The following is a 23,090-nucleotide window of genomic DNA, read 5'->3' on the forward strand; positions in this document are numbered from 1 at the left end:
TGTAGAAAGGGCTCTGGTATGCCATTACCAAACCAACTGGTAGGGACATATAAACCTACCCATATTTTAAGAACTTCAGAGGGTTAATTGACAGTGGAGCAGGAGAATTTGAAGGGTGGGTATAATGTAATACCAATATTGCAAACTTCTAGTCCCAATTTGACTTTTTTAAAGTCTTTGATGGTATAGAACCACTCAACCTCCAGTGCCTTCCATAGCACATGCAGACACCCCTGAGATAGCACCTGCCCTTGAGTAGCAGGGAAGGTTCTGCCATGTGGGTCATCACAGAACAGAAGCTGGTGAAGCAAAGTCTTTAGTAAGTGCTTCATTTTTTTTTGAAAAAGCAAAGACTAAGGAAGGAATTTCTTTTCCAATGGATGAGCTGGCTATATAAGCATTTAGTACTAAACCTTTCAAGCAATTTCAAACAAAGCATCTCTTATCATTCAACATGTTGATGGAAGCAACTACAGAGTTGGTGCAAGAGGATTGGTGGCCTAGTACATAGTGTAAATGGATCAAAAATCACATTTTAGTACTCTCCCTACCTTGGAATGCTCACCTATTATCCCACTTCAATTAAGTTTTACATCACACAGACACACAAAACAGCCTTCACTAAGCCTTTGGCCCAATCCCTGAACAGGTTCAAGTTTCAAAGGAAAAGTGCTTATACAAAAATCTTCTGAATTCATTTTTATAAAACATTCATTAGAACAAGTATTCTACAAATGTTGCCACTGTTTAAAGAATAAAGTACATCTCTTACTCAAAATGGGAAAGAGTCCCTGCTGTGGAAATGCTACTTCTATATTTAACATCCTTTCAAAATATACATATTAACATGAGGCAGAGCAGATTTCCCTCCCTATTAACAAAATGCATAACATCACTGCAAGTAGTAATTAAAAAAACCCCCAAAACATGAAAAGAGTTTCCCCATTTGTTCCCAACTAGGCTGGACATTCTGCATTATGTTTGGTTTCTATGAAGCTGTTAAACAAATTGTTCCCTATCAGGAGGTACATTGTCACTGCTGAGCTGCCCAATGTGGGCCTAGGAAGAAACCTCTGTATTGGAAATACAGTATCCACAATATAATGTTTGATATGTAGTTAGTAAGCTTTTAACAAAGAGCTGTATTTTAAAATTAAAATAAAAATCTCTTCACAAGTTCAGTCCCACACTTATGGCTCTTGCATATATTGTAAAACAAACTGGCAATCCAGTTGTTCAATTTTCAACCAATGCAGAGATAGCAGGACTTTACTTGAACACAAATTAATGTGTAACAAGGATGTGCTGTAAGTCATTTGTCACCCTCAAGATGCTTCTTCCTCTTCACTTTCTTCCTCCTCTTCCTCTTCTGCCTCCTCTTCCTCCTCCTCCTCCTCTTCTCCTCCCTCTTTTTCTCTCTCAAGCATTTTTAGATATTTGCTAGCCAAGATCTTCTTTGGCAGGATATCTGGAAGAAAGGTACCTTCATTAAATGATTACAGAAGCACTCTTACAGGTGCTACAAAATAAGTAAGGAAAGGTCTGGCCCAATGTATGGTTCACAATGGAACCACATACCCAACGCAGACTTTCACATCTACAAAAATCTTCAAAATAAATAAAATAAAAAAGATTTTCACTGCTATGATTGTCCAAGAGCGCTTGGTAAACAAGGAGGTGACTCGTGAAGACTTAGAAACTAGAATGGGTTTGAACAGGAAATCTGTATCCTAGTCATTCTCTCTGCCCACCATCCATAACTCTCATGTTTCTCTCATTCAGCGATGAAACAATTGCTGAGATGGCTAGAGCACCAGTGGCAAAAAACCCATTCCGAATTGGACCAAACACAAGTTAGAGCTTAACATCGAGCCTACCAAGTGGTGATGGCAAAGAACCTTCTTTGCCACCTCCTTTGTATCAGTGGAAAACAGTTCCAGGAGACTTTTTAAGGTAGTTTGTAGTCTTAACAGAACCAACTTCGCCATTGGGGACTCAAAAATCTGCAACAATTACATGACCAATAAGAGTAAAGACCTACCTGCAAGGAACTGAAATGTATCATAGTTCTCTGCTGTATGGGACAAGTCACTGTAGGTTAATGATGTTTTGTTCTTTCCCTGGCCATGCTTGTAGGAATGCACGGCTAAATACTGGACAAACAGCTCCTAAGGATAAGAATATAGTATGCCAATGAGACAGGTATATATTATTCAGCATACACTATTTTACTGTAATTACATCAATCATCCTCTTGGAACCACAGAGGGTACTATAACAAGAGGAGGTATCATGGTGCAGTGGTTAGAGTGCTGGGGGACCAGCATTCAAACCTCCCCAGTCATGAAGCTCACTCAGTGACCCTGGGGCAGTCAGTCACTCTCAGATTAATTTATCTCTCAGGGTTGCTGCGAGGAGAAAATTGGGAGGAGAAAAACTGTGCATGCCCCCCCCCCGAGTTCCTTGGAGGAAAAGTGGCACACAATTGATTTCATCAATCAATAGATATCCATGATGCAATACAAAGTATGTCCAACAGTAGGCTGATCATGGGCTGGGAATCTAAGCTACACTTTTTTTCTTCATTTTTGTCCCTACTGCTACTCGTCTTTCAAAGCAACTACTCTATTCCGAACTTAAAAATGGAAAGCGTAATGCTGGTGGTCAACAAAAGAGGTTTAAAGACTGTCTCAAAACAAATCTAAAAAAATGTAGTACAGTATAAACCCTGACAACTGGGAAACACTGGCCTGCGAGCGCTCTAGTTGGAGAATGGCCTTTACCAAAGGTGTCATGGGCTTGACACTCGAACTCAGGACGCAAGGGAGAAACGTGCTAAGAGGAAGGAATGCTTGGCAAACCCTCACCATGATCAACTCCCACCCGGAAACCAATGTCCCCACTGTGGAAGGACATGTGGATCCAGAATTGGCCTCCGCAGTCACTTACGGACTCATTGTTAAAACCGTGTTTATATTATATAATATATATTATTAACTTGTAAGATATGAATTTGTTTTGTGTGTTTTTTTAGTTGTTACTTTTTTAGTTTTTGAATGTTGGTTTTTGTGTGTTGTGTATTGTTATTTTTCGATATTTTTCGTGTTGTGTGAAAATACTAATAAAATTTATTCAATTAGGAAACCAAAAACCGTGTTTATGGAAGACAATCTTACTCGGCTACGAGTGATCGCCAAATAAATAAGACATATTTAGCTATACCCTGCCTTTCCCCCTGCCTTACAGATAAAAGTAACAGCTATAAACACAGAAAAGCAACAATCATTGACAATTAAAACATACATACATAGATTTCTTAAAACCCTAAAAATAATTACAAAAGACCCCAGCAAGGCATCAAATGCAGTCAGTTCCCAAGAGCCTGTTGGAACAAGAATGCCTTCAACTGCTGGCAGAAGGGCAGCAAGGAGCTAGTGAGTTTGGTTTCCCTAGGCAGGGAGTTCCAAAGTTGACATTTGCTGTAATTGTGCTGTTTAGCTTTTCTTTCTTTTTTAAAAAAAGTTGTTTTGTTACTAGCATTTTATAGAATGCGCTTGATCTACTGCTGATTTAGATGATTCTATATAATTCATGTTGTAGTTGTGATGCTCTATTACTGTATGTCATTGTTGCTCTGGAGCCACTTTGCATAGAAAGAGAGTAAGTTAATGAGTCAAGCTCAAGGTGGGAGACGTGAAAACTCCCCGGGGTCCCCATCTTTCCTCACAACAACCTTGCGAGGTAGGACTGAACAGAATACAGTGGTACCTCGGGTTAAGTACTTAATTCGTTCTGGAGGTCCGTTCTTAACCTGAAAAACCTGAAGCACCACTTTAGCTAATGGGGCCTCCTGCTGCCGCTGCGCCCTGAAGCACGATTTCTGTTCTCATCCTGAAGCAAAGTTCTTAACCCGAGTGTTATGTACCGAGTTGAATAGGATCCAAACTGCAGCAGTCTGATTGGTCCTAGAACAATAGGATCCAAAAGGCAGCAGTCTGATTGGTCCTAGAACAATAGGATTCAGAATGCAGCAGTCTGATTGGTCCTAGAACAATGCAGCAGTATGATTGGTTGGCAGGAACTACCCAATCATGCTCCAGATAGAAGTGAATCCACAACCTGATTGGCTTACAGTAGAATTCCGGAATTAGCCAATCATGTGCAGCCCATTGTGTAAATAATGTATATAAAGCAGATACTTTGAGGGGACTTTCATTCATTCCTCCTCACCACTATGAGCTGAGTAAAGAGCATGAAATCACTTTGCGACTCTGAGTATATTTCAGCGAGGTACTATTTCTGGGTTAGCGGAGTCTGTAACCTGAAGCGTATGTAACCCGAGGTACCACTGTACACACACATATGTATGTATGTGTCTTTTTTTTTAAGAAAACCCACCCCACCTTCCCAGGAGCTTGGTCTCCACAGGAGAGCCGCTGCAACCGTCGGAGCTGCCTCAATCAAGCGCAGTCTCCCGCCGGCGTCTCCCTCGCGGCCTTCGCATCCCCCTCAGAAGCGTCCCTGCCGGGGCCCTACCGTGGCCTTCGCCGTGAGGAAAATGGCGTCCGGGTTGATGCTGGAGACCTCAGGCGAGCTCTTCATGATCACCCGGATGCGAGACAACGGCAGCGACACCAGACGGTTTTCTTCGCCGCCGCTACCGCCGATTCCACTCACCCGCGACGCCATCTTCCATCTCCCTCCCACAACCGCGCGGCCTCCGCCGGAAGCCTCGCCTCCTCCCCTGGGATTTGTAGTTCTCGTCTCCGCTCTGGCTGCGGCGTCGCCGGGAGTTCGGAACTACCTTTCCCACAGTGCACTGCGGCCACGAGCCCGCCTCCCTCTCTCCGAGCCCAAACACGCAGCGAGCAGCCCCTCGTTACGAAAGACTACAGGTCCCGCAAGGCGTATGTGTGACATCACTCGTCAGCGACCTTGAGCGCAACGGATACGCATTATTCCCGCGCAGAATCTTTGTCAGTACATACATTCGCCCCCTGGAATCCACTCTGGGGAGAAGGCGGAGTATAAATAAATAGAGAAGCATGGAATTGTAGAGGTCGAAGCCCCTCCCCCCCAGGGTCATCTAGTCTAACCCCCTACAACGCAGGAATATCCCATATAGGGATCGAATACACGATCTTGGCGTTAGCCCCACACTAACCAACCGCCTTATAAACCTAAAATAATAAAACCAATAGTACTAATCATAATACTTTGGCATGTCTGAAGTAACCGTCGCTTGGAAACAACTATTATTATTATTCTTATTACTGCCACTACTACTTGTCCGTCGCTTTATCTTGCCCCAAAGCAACCCAAATAATAACAAACCTAGACAGCATCTTAAAAAGCAGAGACATCACCTTGCCAACAAAGGTCCGTATAGTTAAAGCCATGGTTTTCCCAGTAGTGATGTATGGAAGTGAGAGCTGGACCATAAAGAAGGCTGATCACCAAAGAATTGATGCTTTTGAATTATGGTGCTGGAGGAGACTCTTGAGAGTCCCATGGACTGCAAGAAGATCAAACCTCTCCATTCTGAAGGAAATCAGCCCTGAGTGCTCACTGGAAGGACAGACCCTGAAGCTGAAGCTCCAATACTTTGGCCACCTCATGAGAAGAGAAGACTCCCTGGAAAAGACCCTGATGTTGGGAAAGATGGAGGGCACAAGGAGAAGGGGACGACAGAGGACGAGATGGTGGGACAGTGTTATGGAAGCTACTAACATGAGTTTGACCAAACTGTGGGAGGCAGTGGAAGACAGGAGTGCCTGGCGTGCTCTGGTCCATGGGGTCACGAAGAGTCGGACACAATTAAATGACTAAACAACAACAACTAATAATAATACTTTGGCATGTCTGAAGTAACCGTCGCTTGGAAACAACTATTATTATTATTATTATTATTATTATTATTATTATTATTTCTCCCGTACTACTACTACTTGTCCGTCGCTTTATCTCGCCCCAAAGCAACCGAAATAGTAACAATCGATTTGCAGAGTGTTTCCTCTTTAAGTCAGCGATGGGGCGGGGACAGGGCCTGCCCTTTACAAGTCTCCGGGCAACTCCAACTCCCACCAGCCCTCAGCCTGCGTGACCAACAGCCGGGCATGACGGGAGTTGTAGTCCCGTGGCGTTACTCCATACGGAGGGGCGGGACCAACTCTCGCGTGGGGACTCCTGCGCGTGCGTACTTCGTCTCGGCGGCGAGGCGGCTGCGCAGTCAAGGCCCTCCCTCCCCTCACCGGCGAGTTCCGCTCCCTTCTGCCTGGGGGGCGGGCGCGCTGAGGAAGAGGCCGAGAGGAGGCGGAGCTATTGCGTCGCCCCGGCTGAGTGAGTGAGTGAGCCGGAGCCCCCCTCCCTTTATCGCGGTGGGGGAGGGGGAGAGGAGGGGGGAGGGGCCGCTTTCGCCTCACAAACTTTCACCTCCCCCCTCTCCCTCACACACAGATATTTTACCTCAGCTTCCCCTTCCTTTCCGTGTGTCCCTCTATCGTGCACCTCTGAGGCAGTTATATTTACGAATTTTTGTTATTATTTTGCTAATGTCATAAAACTAATAATACTGTAATCCTTTCATATATATATATATATATATATATATTTAATGTGTGACATTTTAGTGTATTTTTGGTCTCTGTGGAAGTCGCCCAGAGTGGCTGGGGAAACCCAGCCAGATGGGCGGGGTACAAAATAATAAATTATTTTATATATATATAATAATAATAATAATTTATTATTTGTACCCCGCCCATCTGGCTGGGTTTCCCCAGCCACTCTGGGCGGCTTCCATAGAAACCAAAAATACACTAAAATATCACAGATTAAAAACTTCCCTGAACAGGGCTGCCTTAAGATGTCTTCTGAATGTCAGGTAGTTATTTATATATAAACGTTCATGTCTGGCTGGGGTTTGCTTTCTCTCCTTCACCGCCCCACGCCCTCCTCTCCCCAAACAGGAGGAAGAGGATTTTTTTTCCCATTTCTAGGCGGCGGGAGGGTTGGACTAGATGAGCCCCTGGGGACCCTTCCCAACTTTGACTTCCAGTGGTTTTAGGTGTCCTTCCCCACCCCACTCCTCCCTAAAGAAAAAACCCCCAGGGTCAGTGAGGGAATTTTCAGCAGGTGCAGCTTTTCAAGTCAAAATTCCCTAGGTTAAACTCTCAAACTCTGCCCTCCAGATGTTTTGGGACTACAACTCCCATGATCCCTATCTAGCAGGACCAGTGGTCAGGGATGATGGGAACTGTAGTCTCAAAACATCTGGAGGGCCGAATTTGAGGAAGCCTGGCGTAGAGCAAGGTTTTCCCAAACTTGGGTTCCCAGCTGTTTTTGGACCACAACTCCCATCATCCCTATCGTGCACCTCTGAGGCTGTTATTATTACGAATTGTTGTTATTGTTTTGCTAATGTCATAAAACTAATAATACTGTAACCCTTTCATATATTAACGTTCATGTCTGGCTGGGGCTTGCTTTCTCTCCTTCACCGCCCCACGCCCTCCTCTCCCCAAACAGGAGGAAGAGGATTTTTTCCCCCATTTCTAGGAGGCGGGAGGGTTGGACTAGATGACCCCCTGGGGACCCTTCCCAGCTTTGCCTTCCAGTGGTTTTAGGTGTCCTTCCCCACCCCACTCCTCCCTAAAGAAAAAACCCCCAGGGTCAGTGAGGGAATTTTCAGCAGGTGCAGCTTTTCCTTCTATCCTGGGTGACAAGTCAAAATTCCCTAGGTTAAACTCTCAAACTCTGCCCTCCAGATGTTTTGGGACTACAACTCCCATGATCCCTATCTAGCAGGACCAGTGGTGAGGGATGATGGGAACTGTAGTCTCACAAACATCTGGAGGGCCGAATTTGAGGAAGCCTGGTGTAGAGTAAGGTTTCCCCAAACTTGGGTCCCCAGCTGTTTTTGGATCACAACTCCCATCATCCCTATCGTGCACCTCTGAGGCTGTTATTATTACGAATTGTTGTTATTGTTTTGTTAATGTCATAAAACTAATAATACTGTAATCCTTTCATATATATATAAAAACGTTCATGTCTGGCTGGGGCTTGCTTTCTCTCCTTCACCGTCCCACGCCCTCCTCTCCCCACACAAGAGGAAGAGGATTTCCCCCCCTTACTGCTAGGAGGCGGGGGGTTGGACTAGATGACCCCCTGGGGGCCCTTCCCAGCTTTGCCTTGCAGTGGTTTTAGGTGCCCTTCCCCAACCCAGTGCCATAGCTGTCAACCTTCCCTTTTTTTGCTGGAAATTCCCTTATTCCAGCGCCGCTTCCCGCTGCTATCCCGGATTGTTAGATATCCCGTAGACTGTCCGCGGGACAGGTGAGGCTGCTGATCCCTTATTTTCGAGGCTGCTGATCCCTTATTTTCAAATCTGAAAGTTGACAGCTATGTACCCCACTCCTCCCTAAAGAAAAACCTCAGGGTCAGTGAGGGAATTTTCAGCGGGTGCAGCTTTTCCTTCTATCCTGGGTGACAAGTCAAAATTCCCTCTAGGTTAGTGTAGCACAGGCTTCCTCAAACTCTGCCCTCCAGATGGTTTTGGCCAGCAACTCCCCTCATCCCTAGCTGGACAGGACCAGTGGTGAGGGATGATGGGAACTGTAGTCTCAAAACATCTGGAGGGCCGAATTTGAGGAAGCCTGGTGTAGAGCAAGGTTTCCCCAAACTTGGGTCCCCAGCTGTTTTTGGACCACAACTCCCATCATCCCTAGCTAGACAGGACCAGTGATGAGGGATGATGGGAGTTGTAGTCTGAAAACAGCTGGGGAAATCCTGGAGTAGAGACTCGGGTGTCTCCTCTCACCACTTTTCTCCTTGCTGCAGACTGGACACAGTATTATTATTATTATTATTATTATTATTATTATTATTAATGCCCCATCCATCTGGCTGGGTTGCCATTTATTTAAGAAGCTCCTTTATTTAAGATATTCCCAGTTATAGGGCTCCCAAAATTTGCCTCAGCAGTTTCTTAACCCTGGGGACTGCTCCTGGCTTTCTATGTATATAGAACATTCGGCCCAGCAGTTGAATGAACTTCTCTGGTCTGATCAGCTCCAAATAAAAAGGGCTTCCCTTATGCAGGCGGATGAGCCTCTACCAATATATGACGATTTAGTAGAACTTCTAAAACCAACATTAGCTCGGTCCCCCACAAAGCATGGTAAACAGTTTTTCCACAAAAAATGGTTCGATGAGGAATGCAAAAACTTCAAGAATCATCTGTATAATGAATGGTTGGCATACAGAGCATCAAATGACCCCATGCCAAATAACCGCCTTATCACCCTCAGGAGAAGTTACAAAGTCCTACTAAAGGAAAAGAAGCTTGAGGCAGAAAGAAACAATTGGAACAACCTTTCGATAGCTGCAGATAATAGAAATCCAGCCTCTTTTTGGCAGTTAATTTCCAGATACCTGGGTAGGCCGCTTGCAAGAATAGAACCCCACATCTCAGCGGACACTTAGGAAAGATACTTCTCCGATCTGTATGCAGCCCATGATGCCTGCGGAGATACGGTGGAGCCGGAAGCACTGCCCGATTGGGACCCAGTTACATGCCCTGAAGTTGAAACTCTCATAGATCGATTTAAAGCAGGCAAGGCCCCCGGTGATGACCTTATATCCATTGATGCCATCAAAGCAAATAAAGATTGGTGGATCCCACTTTTAGCAGCACTTTACACGCATATAAACAAAACAGCAAAATTTCCCTCAAGCTGGAGCTCTGCGTTGATTGTATTAATACATAAGAAAGGCCCACGTACAGAGCCGAGCAACTTTAGGCCAATCAGCTTGCTAAATGTCATTGGGAAGATTTACTTGGGGTACCTGCTAAACAAACTATCGAAATGGATGGAGGACGACAATATCATTGCCGATGAACAGGCAGGTTTTCGCCCTGGAAGATCTACCACAGACCAAATATTAACCTTGAATCACCTGGCGGAAAAGTATGCCGGCAAAGCCCCAAAGGTTCTTCATGTGGCTTTTATTGACCTTAAGCAGGCATTTGATCGAATCTCTAGAAAGCAGCTATGGACAAAACTGGCTGCTACAAAGATCGATCGTCGTCTCCTTCATCTGATTATCAGCCTCCATACAAACACCTTTCTGAGAATCAGGCTAGACAATAAAGGCCTAGTCTCCAACCCTGTTACCACCACTAGAGGGGTAAGACAGGGTTGTCTATTGGCCCCAGCATTGTTTAGCTTTTACATTAACTCACTGGTGACTCACATGGCCGATGATGCTTTCCACCCCCCCCAAATTAGCAGGCCGATCTCTGAATGTTCTTCTGTATGCGGATGACGCCGCACTTCTTGCCAGATCCCCTATTGGACTGAGGAGAATGCTGCAAGCTCTACATGAATACTGTGATCAGCATGAGCTCCAACCCAACTATGCTAAGACCAAGATCATGGTCTTTTCTGCCCGACTGAGACTCCATCGATGGTCGATGAACGGGATCCCCCTAGAGCAGGTTAACTGCTTTAAATATCTGGGACAAGTAATACGGTCAAATAGGTCTTTTCTGGCCCATAGAGACTATATAACAACTAATGCATCTAAAGCAGCCATCCAGATTAGATCTCTATATGCTAAGAATCAGGCTCAATCAGTGAAGATAGCTTTGAGACTCTTTCAAGTGAAAGTCCTCCCCCTTCTTTTGGTGGGCATCTCTTTAGGCTCTCGTAGGGATTTTTTGAAACTGGATTCTATCCAAACGCGATTCCTTAGAGCCATCCTTAGGATTCCCCCCTCGGTAGCGGGTGCGGTTATGAGATTAGAGGTCGGCTGGCAAGCTCTACGGTATGTGGCCTTGAAGACGAAGCTCTGGCTATGGCTCAAGCTTTGTTTTAAACCAGTGGGTATTGCCCCCTTGATATTGAGGGACGATTTCCAATCATCGTGGGAAAGGGAGGTCATTAACGAGGTTCAATCCTGCGGATTGTCTCACCTTTACTTTGAGTCTATGACGTACAATCAAGCTAGAGCTGTGATCTCCCGGAGACTGAGTGACATTGCCAGACAAGAGGACATATCCCTGGTAAAACGAGGGATGTTCCTAGGGGACCAGATTTATCGGACCATACCAGCCCCCTACCTTGCAGAAATCCACTATGTTGAATACCGCAGACTTCTTACAGCGGCTAGATTAAATGTCCTTGACTCTGCGATATTGTGGGGAAGGTACAGGGGAGTACCATATGCCCAGAGAACCTGTCATTGTGCCATGGGTGTGGTTGAGTCCACCGAACACATTCTCTTGACTTGCCCTTCTTATGCAGAGCTTAGACAAAATTTTATAGACCCACACCTATGTCAATTTAGCTTCCTACCCGGAGAAAACCAGGTTTTACACTTGCTGAATAATGTCACTAGAGCTATACCTTCCTTGGTGGCCAAATTTCTTTTTTTAGCTTTTAAGCGTCGCAAGACTATAATTGACTGTATTGATATGGGGCCATCTGTTTAGCCCATTTCAGTGTTGTCTAAGTTCTAAAATCTTCCTGGATGTTTTAACTGTGTATTGACAAATGTACTTTTTTCTGACTGGCGGTCGAATAAAAGGTTGATGATGATTCTGTGTCTTTCTACATCTGAACATTCTATACAAGCAGTAAAGCATTCTGTGAGAAATTTATGTTTGGGAGCCAGTGTTGTGTAGTGGTTTGCGTGTTGAACTAGGACCTGTGAGACCAGGGTTCAAATCCCCACTCAGTTCAAATCCTGCCTCTCAGCCTAACCTATCTCAGGGCTACTGTGGGGATTAAATGAGGACAGGGGAGAAACATTTATGTCACCTTGAGCTTTTTGGAGAAAAGGTGGGATATAAATGAATAAATTAAGATTAACACACCGTGATGTGTGATAGCCAACTCAGGATCTGATAACTTGCTTAATAAAGCTGAAGTTGACAATGAATTTGAAGAATAGAGCTAATCCTTAATCTATTTGTAACTTCTAAAATGATGGGTACTCCCGCAACAATTTAACAGGATTTTTTTGTTTGTTTGTTTCATTAGTATACGGGTGATGCAAAATGAGTGTCCCTGACTACATGCAGTGTGCAGAAGACCATCAGACTCTACTAGTTGTGGTCCAGCCAGTTGGGATTGTCCCTGAAGAGAGCTTTTTTAAGATCTACAAGCGGATTTCAACCGTGAGTCAGATCAACGTACGCGACTCTCAGCGCATCCTTTACATCCGCTATAGACATCATTACCCACCGGAAAACAATGAATGGGGGGATTTTCAGACGCACCGCAAAGTGGTGGGACTCATAACCATCACAGACTGCTCCTCTGCAAAAGACTGGCCCCAGACCTTTGAAAAATTCCACCTTCAGAAGGAAATATATGGCTCCACACTTTATGATTCTCGGCTATTCGTCTTCGGGCTTCAAGGAGAAATTGCAGAGCAACCTCGTACAGATGTGGCATTTTATCCTAGTTATGATGAATGTGAAAATGTAGAAAAGAGGATAGAAGACTTCATTGAATCTCTCTTCATTGTATTAGAATCCAAACGTCTTGACAGAGCCACCGATAAGTCTGGAGATAAGATCCCACTTCTCTGTGTTCCCTTTGAAAAAAAGGATTTTGTAGGCCTGGATACAGATAGTAGGTAAGTACCTTCACAAAATACAGATCTAAAATTTATGTCTTTTGTCTGGCCAGCTAGAGGTACCAATCCCCTGCTATAGCTGGGAAAATACTGCTCCTGTCCCTCAAAGCTGCCTTGTTGACAATTTAAAAACAATGAGTTAACAGGGTCCTGTTGTTAACTGACATTTGTGAGCATTCTTGATAAACTTGTTTCTGATGTAGATGTAAGCCTGGGGGAAAAAACTGGCAGAATATTTGAGAGAAAAAGATCTACCATGGGAATTTTTTTTTGGGGGGAAGCAATAATAATAATAATAATAATAATATACAACTCCTGTTACCCCCTTCTCCCAGGTTTGTACGGCTGAAATACTTTTTAAGACAAAACTTCGTTCAAATGAAGATTTTATGTAAAATAGTTTACAGCATTTAAGTATGGTAATTCCTTGTGAGTATACACAGGAATGCTATAGATTATCATCTTATACTGTAGACTTACACAACACTCAAGTCCAAAATGCATTTCTGCATTTAGAGAGTGCTGCCATCTGCATGTGAGAGAGCACACAGGGCATTCTTTTTCTTGTGAATTGCTGCTTGCTCTCTTCAGATGATCCTTCATTCAGTTTAGCGATACAGTGGTACCTCAGGCTACATACGCTTCAGGTTACGGACTCCGCTGACCCAGAAATAGTGCTTCAGGTTAAGAACTTTGCTTCAGGATGAGAACAGAAATCGGGCTCCGGCGGCGCAGCAGCAGCAGGAGGCCCCATTAGCTAAAGTGGTGCTTCAGGTTAAGAACAGTTTCAGGTTAAGTACGGACCTCTGGAACGAATTAAGTACTTAACCTGAGGTACCACTGTATTAGAAGTATGCATCTCCTGTCCTACTGGTCTGGTCCCTCCTTTGTGGTTAGGCTTTTCACTTTTGCCCTCAAATGACTGATACAGTCTCCCTGCTACAGAAGTAACAGTTTAATTATGTGGATGTGTACTTCGAATAGAATCCACTCTGTTTAATGGAACTCATCCCCAAGAAAGTGAACATGAAATTGCAGCCTCGGACATTCATACTGTTGAGGCTGCAGTCCTAGGTATATTTACCAGGGAGTAGTATTTTTTTGTAAATGTGAACAAGATTGTTCCATTTTGACTCATTTTGATGGGTATGATGAAAGTGTAGGAGTCTGCCTTGCAGATGGTCTATGACTCTGAAAGTCTCTACTTCCAATAGTTTTATTTCATTTATGATCTTGCAGTATTTTGTTTAAGTGCCCTATGGCTGTTTACTTCACACACAACAATTATGAAGCTGTTGATCTTTTTATTTGCTCATTCATAACAGATGTTGTCAATGACATATCCTGGATATTGTGGTACTCAAATACTAATGAGTACTCAAATACTAATGAGTTGTCACTCTAGTTGGTGGTCTCTCTGATCAGTCCCTAGTCATGGTGAACTTGAGTCACACTGACACTATCCTGCAAAAGTTAAATACCTTTTTATGTGAAAGTTCACGTCCCAGTCCTTTGATGTTTTACTTAAGAGGTAAGTCCCACTGATTTAGGGAGCAATCCAGACACAAGCTGGTGTAAAGCAAGCCAGTGTAAATTAAGCCAGCTGAACAAGCTTAGGATCCAGTCCAAGTCTCACCTCTCTCATCCTAATCCCACCACAACCCCACAGCACCCCCTTTTCAGGACTTATGCCAGTTTACGATCCATCAGGTTTAGCTCAGGCAGCAGGGTCTTGGCTGAACTGAGAGTGAGCTTGCATAGCCCAGCTGGAGATCCCCTGGATCCTAACCCACTTGTCCTGGCAGATCTTGCTATAGGATTGCTCTCTTAATTGTAAAGTCTCTCCCTGCCCCCCTTGTTTCACCTTCTTCCATCCCTGGCAATGTGTAATATTTTGTGTGCTTTGTTAGATAATATTTGTGTTTTGTTTGCTATAGTTCTCATCACTTTTCTGGGAGATCTCTATGCGAATTAATTTTGATAATCTAAGTCAAAGTGCTCATATATTGAGTTGTTCTGATTTAACCAGGAAGTAACTTTAGCATTCCATCCTATCCCAAATTGTTCACTCTTTGAATATGGCCTAGGGCAGGGATGGTCAACACTGTGTCCTTCAGGTACTGTTTTTCCAACATCCTTGACCACTCAGGCCTTGCTGACTGTGACTGATTGTAGTTGGAGTCCTGTAACATCTGAAGGGTGTTACAGGCTACTCCTGGACACCTATGTTATTCCTGGGCAGAAGTGAGGGGCAGATGGGGCTTGTCAACCTAGGAAGGTAGCCCATTTAGGAGAAGGAAAGCTCTGATCCTAAACCTCTGCTGCCTTATGGAATATCTTCAGGAGAAGAAAAGGATAAGGAGTAAACCCTAAGGCTAAGGTGTAAACAATCCCTAGACAGTTGGATGGTGCCTTGTATGCCTCCTTCTGGCAACTGCTGCTGGTGCCAGATGTATTGCCTTGCTTTCCTTCAGACCACATCAGCGAGGTGGAGGGTGTGGGTGACTTGTTGTCTGGGTAGCCCAATATCTCCATGCACACCACTCAGGCTTGCACCCCAGGGTGGTCACTTCAGTCCTGCTAATGTAGCAGTTTGACTTCACCCCCTGGAGGCATACTCCATTGTCTCTCAAGATAGATGGATGTCAACAACAACCAGCAACAGTCTACCCCAGACACCTATGATACACTTAGAAGACATATGTAGATGTGTGTACCAGTATCTAAAAAGCACAGACTTGCAAAGAAAAAGCGGAGGAAAGGAGAACATGTATTTTGAAAGGTGCTCTGTTTTAGCTCAGCATTTTAAAGCTATATTAATCCCTGTAAACATGCAGTGGTTGATTAAGGTATCACACGTCCCAGAAATAGCTTATGTGTATTTCTAGCAGACACATGAATTCTCTTTCTTTTCACTGGAATGTTAATAATAGTAGGTACATACAGAAATCATATTGCAGGCACCCACAAATAATAGTCTGCTTTCTAATTTCAGGATTCGTCAATAAATGTGAATGATGATTTCCTCCCTCCCCCCCCCCCAAAGTAATTTTTTGTGGCTGTTATATGCAATTGTTTCTTAAAGTTAGAAAAAATGTATATTTCATATTTTTAGGTGGTAGTATCTCATTTTAGACCATAGCAGAGAGGTGACTGCAGGTGTTTGAAATTATTTTTGTAAGTAATGTAGGAAATTGCCTGTAGTAGATTGACATCATTAGATGTACTTGAAAATGTTGTACACACAAGTGAGCATATTACCTTCTTAAACTGCACTTCATCATGCGTGAGGTTCACATTAGATACATAGCTGCCTCATTTATTCTGCAATACAGGTAGATGTGATTATGGTGGTAGTTATTTGTATTGTGCTTCACTGGTAGCAGATTAGCCAATTTCTTTCTTTTTACATGGGTACATGCTATGGCAAGACCCTTAATGGTGTTGACATAACTGCAGGACAGTCTTTGAGTGCATATTAAAAAAAGAATACCATAGATGCTTGACTTTTATAGAGTGTTGGAACTAAGGGTGCAGTCCTAATACCACTTACCTGGTAGTTGGCTCCATTGAATTCAATGGGACTTACTTCAGAGTGGACATGGTTCAGATGCAGTATTTTTCCTCCCCCCCTCAGAATACTGGAACCAGCGCTGCTTTAAATGCTTAAGTCATTTAAATGGGAGCTTAGAGTTCTGGGCTGTAAAATGTAAAGAAAAGAACCAGTTAAATATAGTCATTTTCAACACTATCTGTTCTCCGTGCCTCTTTTGATTCAATAATATTTCTTACCATTGGGTAGCAACCTGATTCTGGCTAACCAAACTTCTATGCAGTTATCTCTTTTTCAATAATTGTCATTTCTTGCCCATTTAAAACCAATGATGGGAGTCTTAACAAAAGTCTTCAAGTAATGGAATCCATCAAATTTAGTCATATTTGGGGTAGACCCACTAAAGCCAATGGACAGCAGTTTAGGGAAGCAGTCCTATGCACAAGAAGCCAGCATGAAGCAAGGCAGTGTAACTTAAGCTGGCGTTAAGTTACATCAGATCAAACCCTTTTCAAATCTTCCTTAGCCAGGCAGAAGGGGAACAAGTCTTTAAAATAGTGTTCTGTGGTGAGTTGCCAGGTCACATGACTGAGCTGAACAGGCTCCAGCTTAAGTTCCCCCTCCTTTGGGCCCACCCCCTCCATGCCCCCAAAACACCCTGTTTGGGGGGCTTATACCAACTTCTGCTCAGCCGGTGGTTGAGCTTGGATGAGTAAATTACACGAGTGCATCTTTGGCTGAGCTGGGGCAGGGGACTTAACACTGACTGAGTCTGGCTGAACAGAGCCTCTGCATCCTATGGGGCTTATCCTGGCAGGTCTTGCTGTAGGATCACCCCCTAAGTAATGTTCATCAATTTCCTTGGGTCTGCTCTGACTTAGTTGGATACAACCTAATATTGTTTGTGAAGCACGTTTGTGGTTGGTTGAGAAATTTCAGCTCAGGTCTCCTTTTCCTCCTCTATTCCAGACCTGCCTTCCCTAAAAGTGGTATTTAAACACTTGTTGAAAATATAGTCCACAGCTGAAAGAATTGTGAAACTAGTTCTGTGAGCTCAAAGGGACTTTAAGCCCTTTATGAATGGACACACAAATAAGTCTTCCTGTGAACTGAACTGCTTTTGAAGGGGAGTTTAAAAAGGGGAGTTTAAAAAACAGGTTGTGGTATGACTAGGGGAAAAGCTGTTCTTAGTATAGATTCTGCTGCAACTGGCAAACCTGTCTGTCAGCCTAAGCAGGTTTTGGGATCCAACTGCTGTTCATGGTGCTGAAGTAGTGATTAGCCAGACAACTCATGTTAGTAGATGGCAACACCTGCTTTCTGTTGATATTGGAGATCCATTTGTACTGGAAAGGTTTGCACTGTATTAATTGAGTGTAATCAGAGCTGCTGATCCATGCAGGGTCGTCTAACCAAAATTAAATTATCCAGGAACAGATGAAATTAATTACTCATAAGCTACAATCCTATACACACCTGGAGTAAGTCCCAATGAACTCCACTGAACTTACTTGTGAGTAAACATCCATAAGATTGCACTGTTAACAACTTATGTGTGCTGAAGCAAAGAAGGGATTTCCTAAGTCATCCACACATCCAATACAGTGGTACCTCGGGTTACATACGCTTCAGGTTACAGACTCCACTAACCCAGAAATATTAGCTTGGGTTAAGAACTTTGCTTCAGGATGAGAACAGAAATTGTGCTCCGGCGGCGCGGCAGCAGCAGGAGGCCCCATTAGCTAAAGTGGTACTTCAGGTTAAGAACAGTTTCAGGTTAAGAACGGACCTCCGGAACGAATTAAGTACTTAACTCAAGGTACCACTGTATTTGGTACGTCACTGAGTAAAAAGTTATACAAAGTATCAATTGTTTATTAAACTTGGTGGCCGTCATTAACAGGTTAGCTGTTCCCTGAAGGTGACATGTCTTGTGTTTTTAGACCAAAAAAGGCCTGTTTATATGATAGCTTATATCCAGAATGTGTGAGCTGACAAATCTTTTTTAAAAAAGCTTTTAGTATTGTAGGTGGATTTGGAGCAACTGATAAATCGCTTCTTAAGCTACAAACTGAAAGCCAGGAACACACTCAACTCCCACAGAACACAGTTTGACACAAAATTAATTACAGTGTCAGGTTGTTGAATTGTAGCTAACATTTTTGGTATTTGCTACTTCTTAGCATTTTGGTGAAATGGTACACTGATTCAAATGCAGCCATGTGTGCAACATTTTGTTTTTTAACTCAAAAGGCATCATCCACCTGTAAACATGTTGACGAAGATCCATTAATTTACAGTTGCTTTGCTCGTCCAATCTGTAATTCTAATGTGCTTTCTAAACATCTCTTTATTAAGTAATCGGTGTGGTTTCCTTCACTTCTTCTGTGTATACATGGCTATTTTATTTCTAATTACTGTGTGTGTTTCTAATTTTTGTTTTGTTCCTTCCTTGTTTCTTTTCTCTCTCTCTCGTACTGCCCTGTGAGTGTGTTTTTGGGTCTCAAAAGGTAGGCTTTTGATCACATTGCATTTTAAAAAATAGCTAGTTTTTGTGTGCTGCCTTCTTCCTTTGCCTCTGTTGCATACTATAGTGTTGCTTTTTGTGTCTTTATTTAACACAGCAATTGACTGTTGCTGCCTGGACTCTTGCTGGAGTTTATCTTTTTGGCATTTTGGGCAAGTCTTTTTTTAAAGTGCTGAGATTTTTCTAAGTTGCCTTCTTGAGCTGGGGGGGGGGGTAAGAAGAACTGTTTAAAACAATTATTATTTTTTTTGTAGCTCCAGACACCCAGAGCTTGCAGGGTTTGTGTTTGGTTTGATTTAGGATTTTTCACCATCTAAAACTCTACAGCTATTATAATGCTCTTGCATATTCAGTTTCAAGACTGAATAGGTCCTCAGGCATGGAACTTGTTTATGGCTTTCAAAAGCTATCAACAATTGTAGCCAAGCATGCCATCTTGACTTGATTTTGTTGTTGTTGAAATAGTTCTTGTAACATTTAACATGAAAATATTCATTCATTTTGCATGATTTTCTTTTGCTTGAGAAATTTTAAAGAGATGGTAATCTATAATGACTTGTGTTGTCATTTAGGAGTGAATGAAACTGATAATTGTAAATCCAAAAGTACAGTGGCAGCAGTCTGATGTATTTAGTGTATTTTAATTGGAGTGCATTCATAAATTTTCCAGTGTACACAACATTATTTGATTACAGTTACTTTTAAATCGCTCACTGAATAGGCTGATGGATGCAGAACCCACTCAGTGGGCATAACCAAGGGTACAGCGAGTGGAGTCTTGTGAATATATGAGTATAAACTTTTTTTTTTTTAAAAAAGCTTTCCTTTTTGACATTTATGGCACTGAAGCACATCAAAATGCAAGTGGATAGCAGAGGGTGATATCTTCTTCCTGACAATCACTTGCAGACTGATCGCATTAAAAATATATGGGTTGTTCAGTTTGCACCTTCTTCAAATGTGGGAATAGACTTCCAGTTCAGTTGTAGTCTGACCTAGAGTAAATTGTAGTAGTTCACTACCACTTTTTATTTTCTTGTTTAATGTTTCTGTAAGGGTCTGAGGAGAGAAAAAAGAAAGAGGGGCAGAAGAAACAATGTTAAGGAACCCTCATGGAACTTCATACTTAGTCAAATCATTGTATTGTCTACTCTCTGGCAGTAGAGCTCCAAGGATATTTCACAGCCCTCCTGCCTGATCTACTGTTAACTGGAGATGTTGGAGATTTGAACAGGAAGTTGTTTGGATGTATTCTATCCCTGCCCTAAAGCTAATCCATGCGAAGGATCAACCTTATTTTCTGCTTAACCCACCAAGAGCTCAAATAGGCACCTTCCAGAATAGCATAACATTTGACTTCTAGCTCTGCTACACAAGCCATAGGAGCACGGGCAGATATATTTTAAAAAATGAATTATGTGTTGCAGGTTGTGGCTAATGGTGGGTCCTATGCCTGTAAAGGCTAAAGATAACTGCCTTGCACTATGGCAGGTTTTGTTAGATATATAAGTCATACCTGTGCAACACCGAACTGTATAATAAGCTGGTGGCCAGAGCTAGATTGCATGTTTTGCAATGCAGAATTAATATTGTATAAAATCTTTCTTGAACGTGTTGAAAGCCAGGCTATAGATAGTGAAAGTCTTGTCAGTCACTTTTCAATTGCTAACATCATGGCAAAATTCTTCCATGAGACTCTGTTCCACATCCTTAGTTAACAAGGGGAAAAAGAAGGATGCATTCTTGTCTGCATTGTTTTCTGATTAAAAGTTTCATATCCAAAGTGTGGTCTCCCTACATGGGTTATATGTTGTTAACTCTTTGCCCCTGGGTGCATTTAATTGCTAGAACACCTTCCTTTCATTTGCGGAGGTGTCAAAGGCTTCCTTTTCCAGTCACCCAGAGGTCACCTAGAGCACTGTTCTAACTAACTTTAGTCATTCATCCATAAACATGAGCAGTAATAGCAAGCGGTTGTTGTTTTTGTTGTTTTCAATGATGATTCTACATGCCTGCTTAACAATAAATTTGGGGTATATTTTGGGATATATATTTTGTATTCAGCAAGTGCTGAAGAGCTGGTAACGTTGACTCTCCCTGCTGACTTGTATCCATGTGGTCCAAGGCCAATGCCAAGGGCCCTTCCATAGAGATAAAAGCAGGAGATGCTCTGTCTGTGTGTCGTGGACATGGGAGTAGATAGCTGAAGTGGGTTGGGAAGAATGCCAGGACAGAGAAGGTTGCTGCTCACATTGGAAAGGAGGTAGGTTGCTCCTGCCTATAAATTACATGCTTATAAATGAAATGGTGCTCAGACCATTTAGTAAAGAGCAAAGCAGCTTCTGGAGGGGGGCGGGGTTTAGAGGAATTTAGAGTGGCCTTCCATGACAAGACTTCCACAGAACTAGAGTCACTACAAAAAATAAATTGAAACAAAAGTATAGTTTAGTAATATTATTATCAAATGCTACTGGCTATTTTCTGTTTTTATTGCACCTATGGGAATTTAATATTACAAATATTGCAGGGGCATCAACTTTCCTCCTTATAATAGCTGAATGTTAAAGTGTGGTTATTTAGGGTGCAGGCAGCAACATATGGCAATAAAATTTTATTGAATGTTTTAACAGCACTGTTTTTCCTAAATGCACTGAAACACACTTTTAGAAGTTTGTTTTTTTATTACTTCTTTGTATCTCATAAAATGTATACAGTTTAGCTAATACTTTTCTTTATGCTATATTTACTAATGTTTTGTCTTAAAACACAAGCATACATCTTTTCAAACATACCACTGTCATGCAGGGCATATGAAACGATCTTTTAATTAGACGAAAATCTTCTACTGAGATTGGACTTGAGTTCTAGAAAAACTGTTTTTGTATGCACAAAACTTAATGGGTCTTGAAGTTAAAAAAATGCATAGTTTCATTACTGTTCTGTATGCATCAGTTTCAAAATATTCTGTAGAGGCATTTGTTGAAGAAATCCCACTTTATTGGCTATGGGAACGATCCTGTGCACAAAAACTGTCATAAAGCAAGCTGGTGTATGTTAAGTTGGCATAAAGTTATACCTGATCCAAACTCAATTGAGCAGCTGGACTACTGCTGCAGCTCTGCCTATGCCTAGCAGAGGAAAAACAAGTCTTTAAAATAGTATTTTACTCTGGCTTGCCAGGCCACATGATAAAGCTGAATGGTTTTATGATCCAGCCTAAATCTCCACGGTCTGGTCTCACCCCTGCCATGCTCCCAAAGTGTCTGCTTTTTCGGGGGTGGGGGGTGGAGACTTACATTGGTTTCGGCTCTTCATTGAGAGAATTGCTTTTAATGAAATTACTTCCCTGCTGATATCTATTAATACTTTTAAATCTTCAGAGAGATTGAGTTTCAAATATCTTGCCATTCTGAAATTCCACGTTCTTCACATATAATATAGTCTTGCAGTTCCTCTCAAACTGTGGAGCTAAGTTAATGCATAAAAAGTTCTGCTTTTGCTTTGCTCAGTTTATAACCTGATAGTACCGCAAATCATAAACGATTTCGTTTCACTAATGTAAAAAATAATTAAGCAGCTAGTGTCATCTGTCTCTATCAAAAGATTCCATAACTATTAAACCACACTGAGAGATTGTAGTGCAAGAGCCTATGAGTGGCTTTTGTGGAATCTCTGCCATAGATGCACAGTTTTAATTTAGCGAAAGTTCAATACAATATGATAATCTTTATTGTCATTGTCCCATACAGAACAACGAAATTGAAAAAATCTACATCAGACATTCCAAAACCAACAAGCCTGCTATCCCAGCCTGGTTAACCCCCTAAAAACTCTGATACCCCATAATTAAATGCAATATACTCCCACAGAGGCTACCTTACACTGCGTTTAAAACCAAAATCGCATTTGGATAAAAACTTTCTCAGGCGGCTAGTCCTAGTCTTTATAACCCTATACCTTCATCCAGAAGGCAGAAGCTGAACGAGATCATTTCCGGGGTGTGCACTATCCTGCACTCTCTCTGCAGCTTTCTTATGACACCTGGAAGCATAGATTTGATCCAAAGTGGGAAGAGTGCACCCAATTATTCTCTCCGCAGTCTTTACAACCCTGGACAGCATTGTTTTTCCCCTGACCATGCAGCTCCCAAACCACACACACAGACCATTGATTCTTCATTGATCTTGGAAATTCTATCTGAAGGCCTCTTTGAATTTGCTTAAGCTGTGCTCAGCTGCCTCACCCTAGCAGAACACCTTCGCTAGCCAAGTTAGCCAAGCGCTTCCTTGATGTCGGGTCAGCTAGTGGCATAAAAAAAGAATGGGACAGACACAAAAGAGAATGAAGAGGTCAGAGGATAAGGAG

The 23,090-nt window shown here is 42.6% G+C and overlaps 2 protein-coding genes across 4 annotated transcripts in view; one reads left to right on the top strand and one right to left on the bottom strand.

Annotated features, from left to right (window-relative positions):
* Nucleotides 1-686: 686 nt before the first annotated feature.
* CHRAC1 (chromatin accessibility complex subunit 1) lies at nucleotides 687-4,716 on the bottom strand. Its single transcript, XM_053395216.1, has 3 exons — nucleotides 4,537-4,716; nucleotides 2,042-2,168; nucleotides 687-1,468 (listed from the first exon to the last, which is right to left on the bottom strand). The coding sequence occupies exons 1-3, from the start codon at nucleotides 4,687-4,689 to the stop codon at nucleotides 1,326-1,328; spliced, it is 423 nt and encodes a 140-aa protein (XP_053251191.1). The 5' UTR covers nucleotides 4,690-4,716; the 3' UTR covers nucleotides 687-1,325.
* Nucleotides 4,717-6,218: 1,502 nt separating this feature from the next.
* Nucleotides 6,219-23,090, top strand: part of TRAPPC9 (trafficking protein particle complex subunit 9) — a 263,304-nt gene continuing 246,432 nt past the window's right edge. For 2 of the 3 annotated variants that reach the window (XM_053395217.1, XM_053395219.1), the window contains exons 1-2: nucleotides 6,219-6,339; nucleotides 12,045-12,645. In XM_053395217.1, the coding sequence (XP_053251192.1) occupies nucleotides 12,062-12,645 (584 nt within the window). In that variant the 5' untranslated portion in view covers nucleotides 6,219-6,339; nucleotides 12,045-12,061. Of the gene's footprint in view, nucleotides 6,340-6,412; nucleotides 6,515-12,044; nucleotides 12,646-23,090 lie in introns of those variants that run through there. The other variant, XM_053395218.1, reaches the window with a different exon arrangement.

Source organism: Podarcis raffonei, chromosome 7, assembly GCF_027172205.1.
Source record: "Podarcis raffonei isolate rPodRaf1 chromosome 7, rPodRaf1.pri, whole genome shotgun sequence".
Lineage (NCBI taxonomy): Eukaryota > Metazoa > Chordata > Lepidosauria > Squamata > Lacertidae > Podarcis > Podarcis raffonei.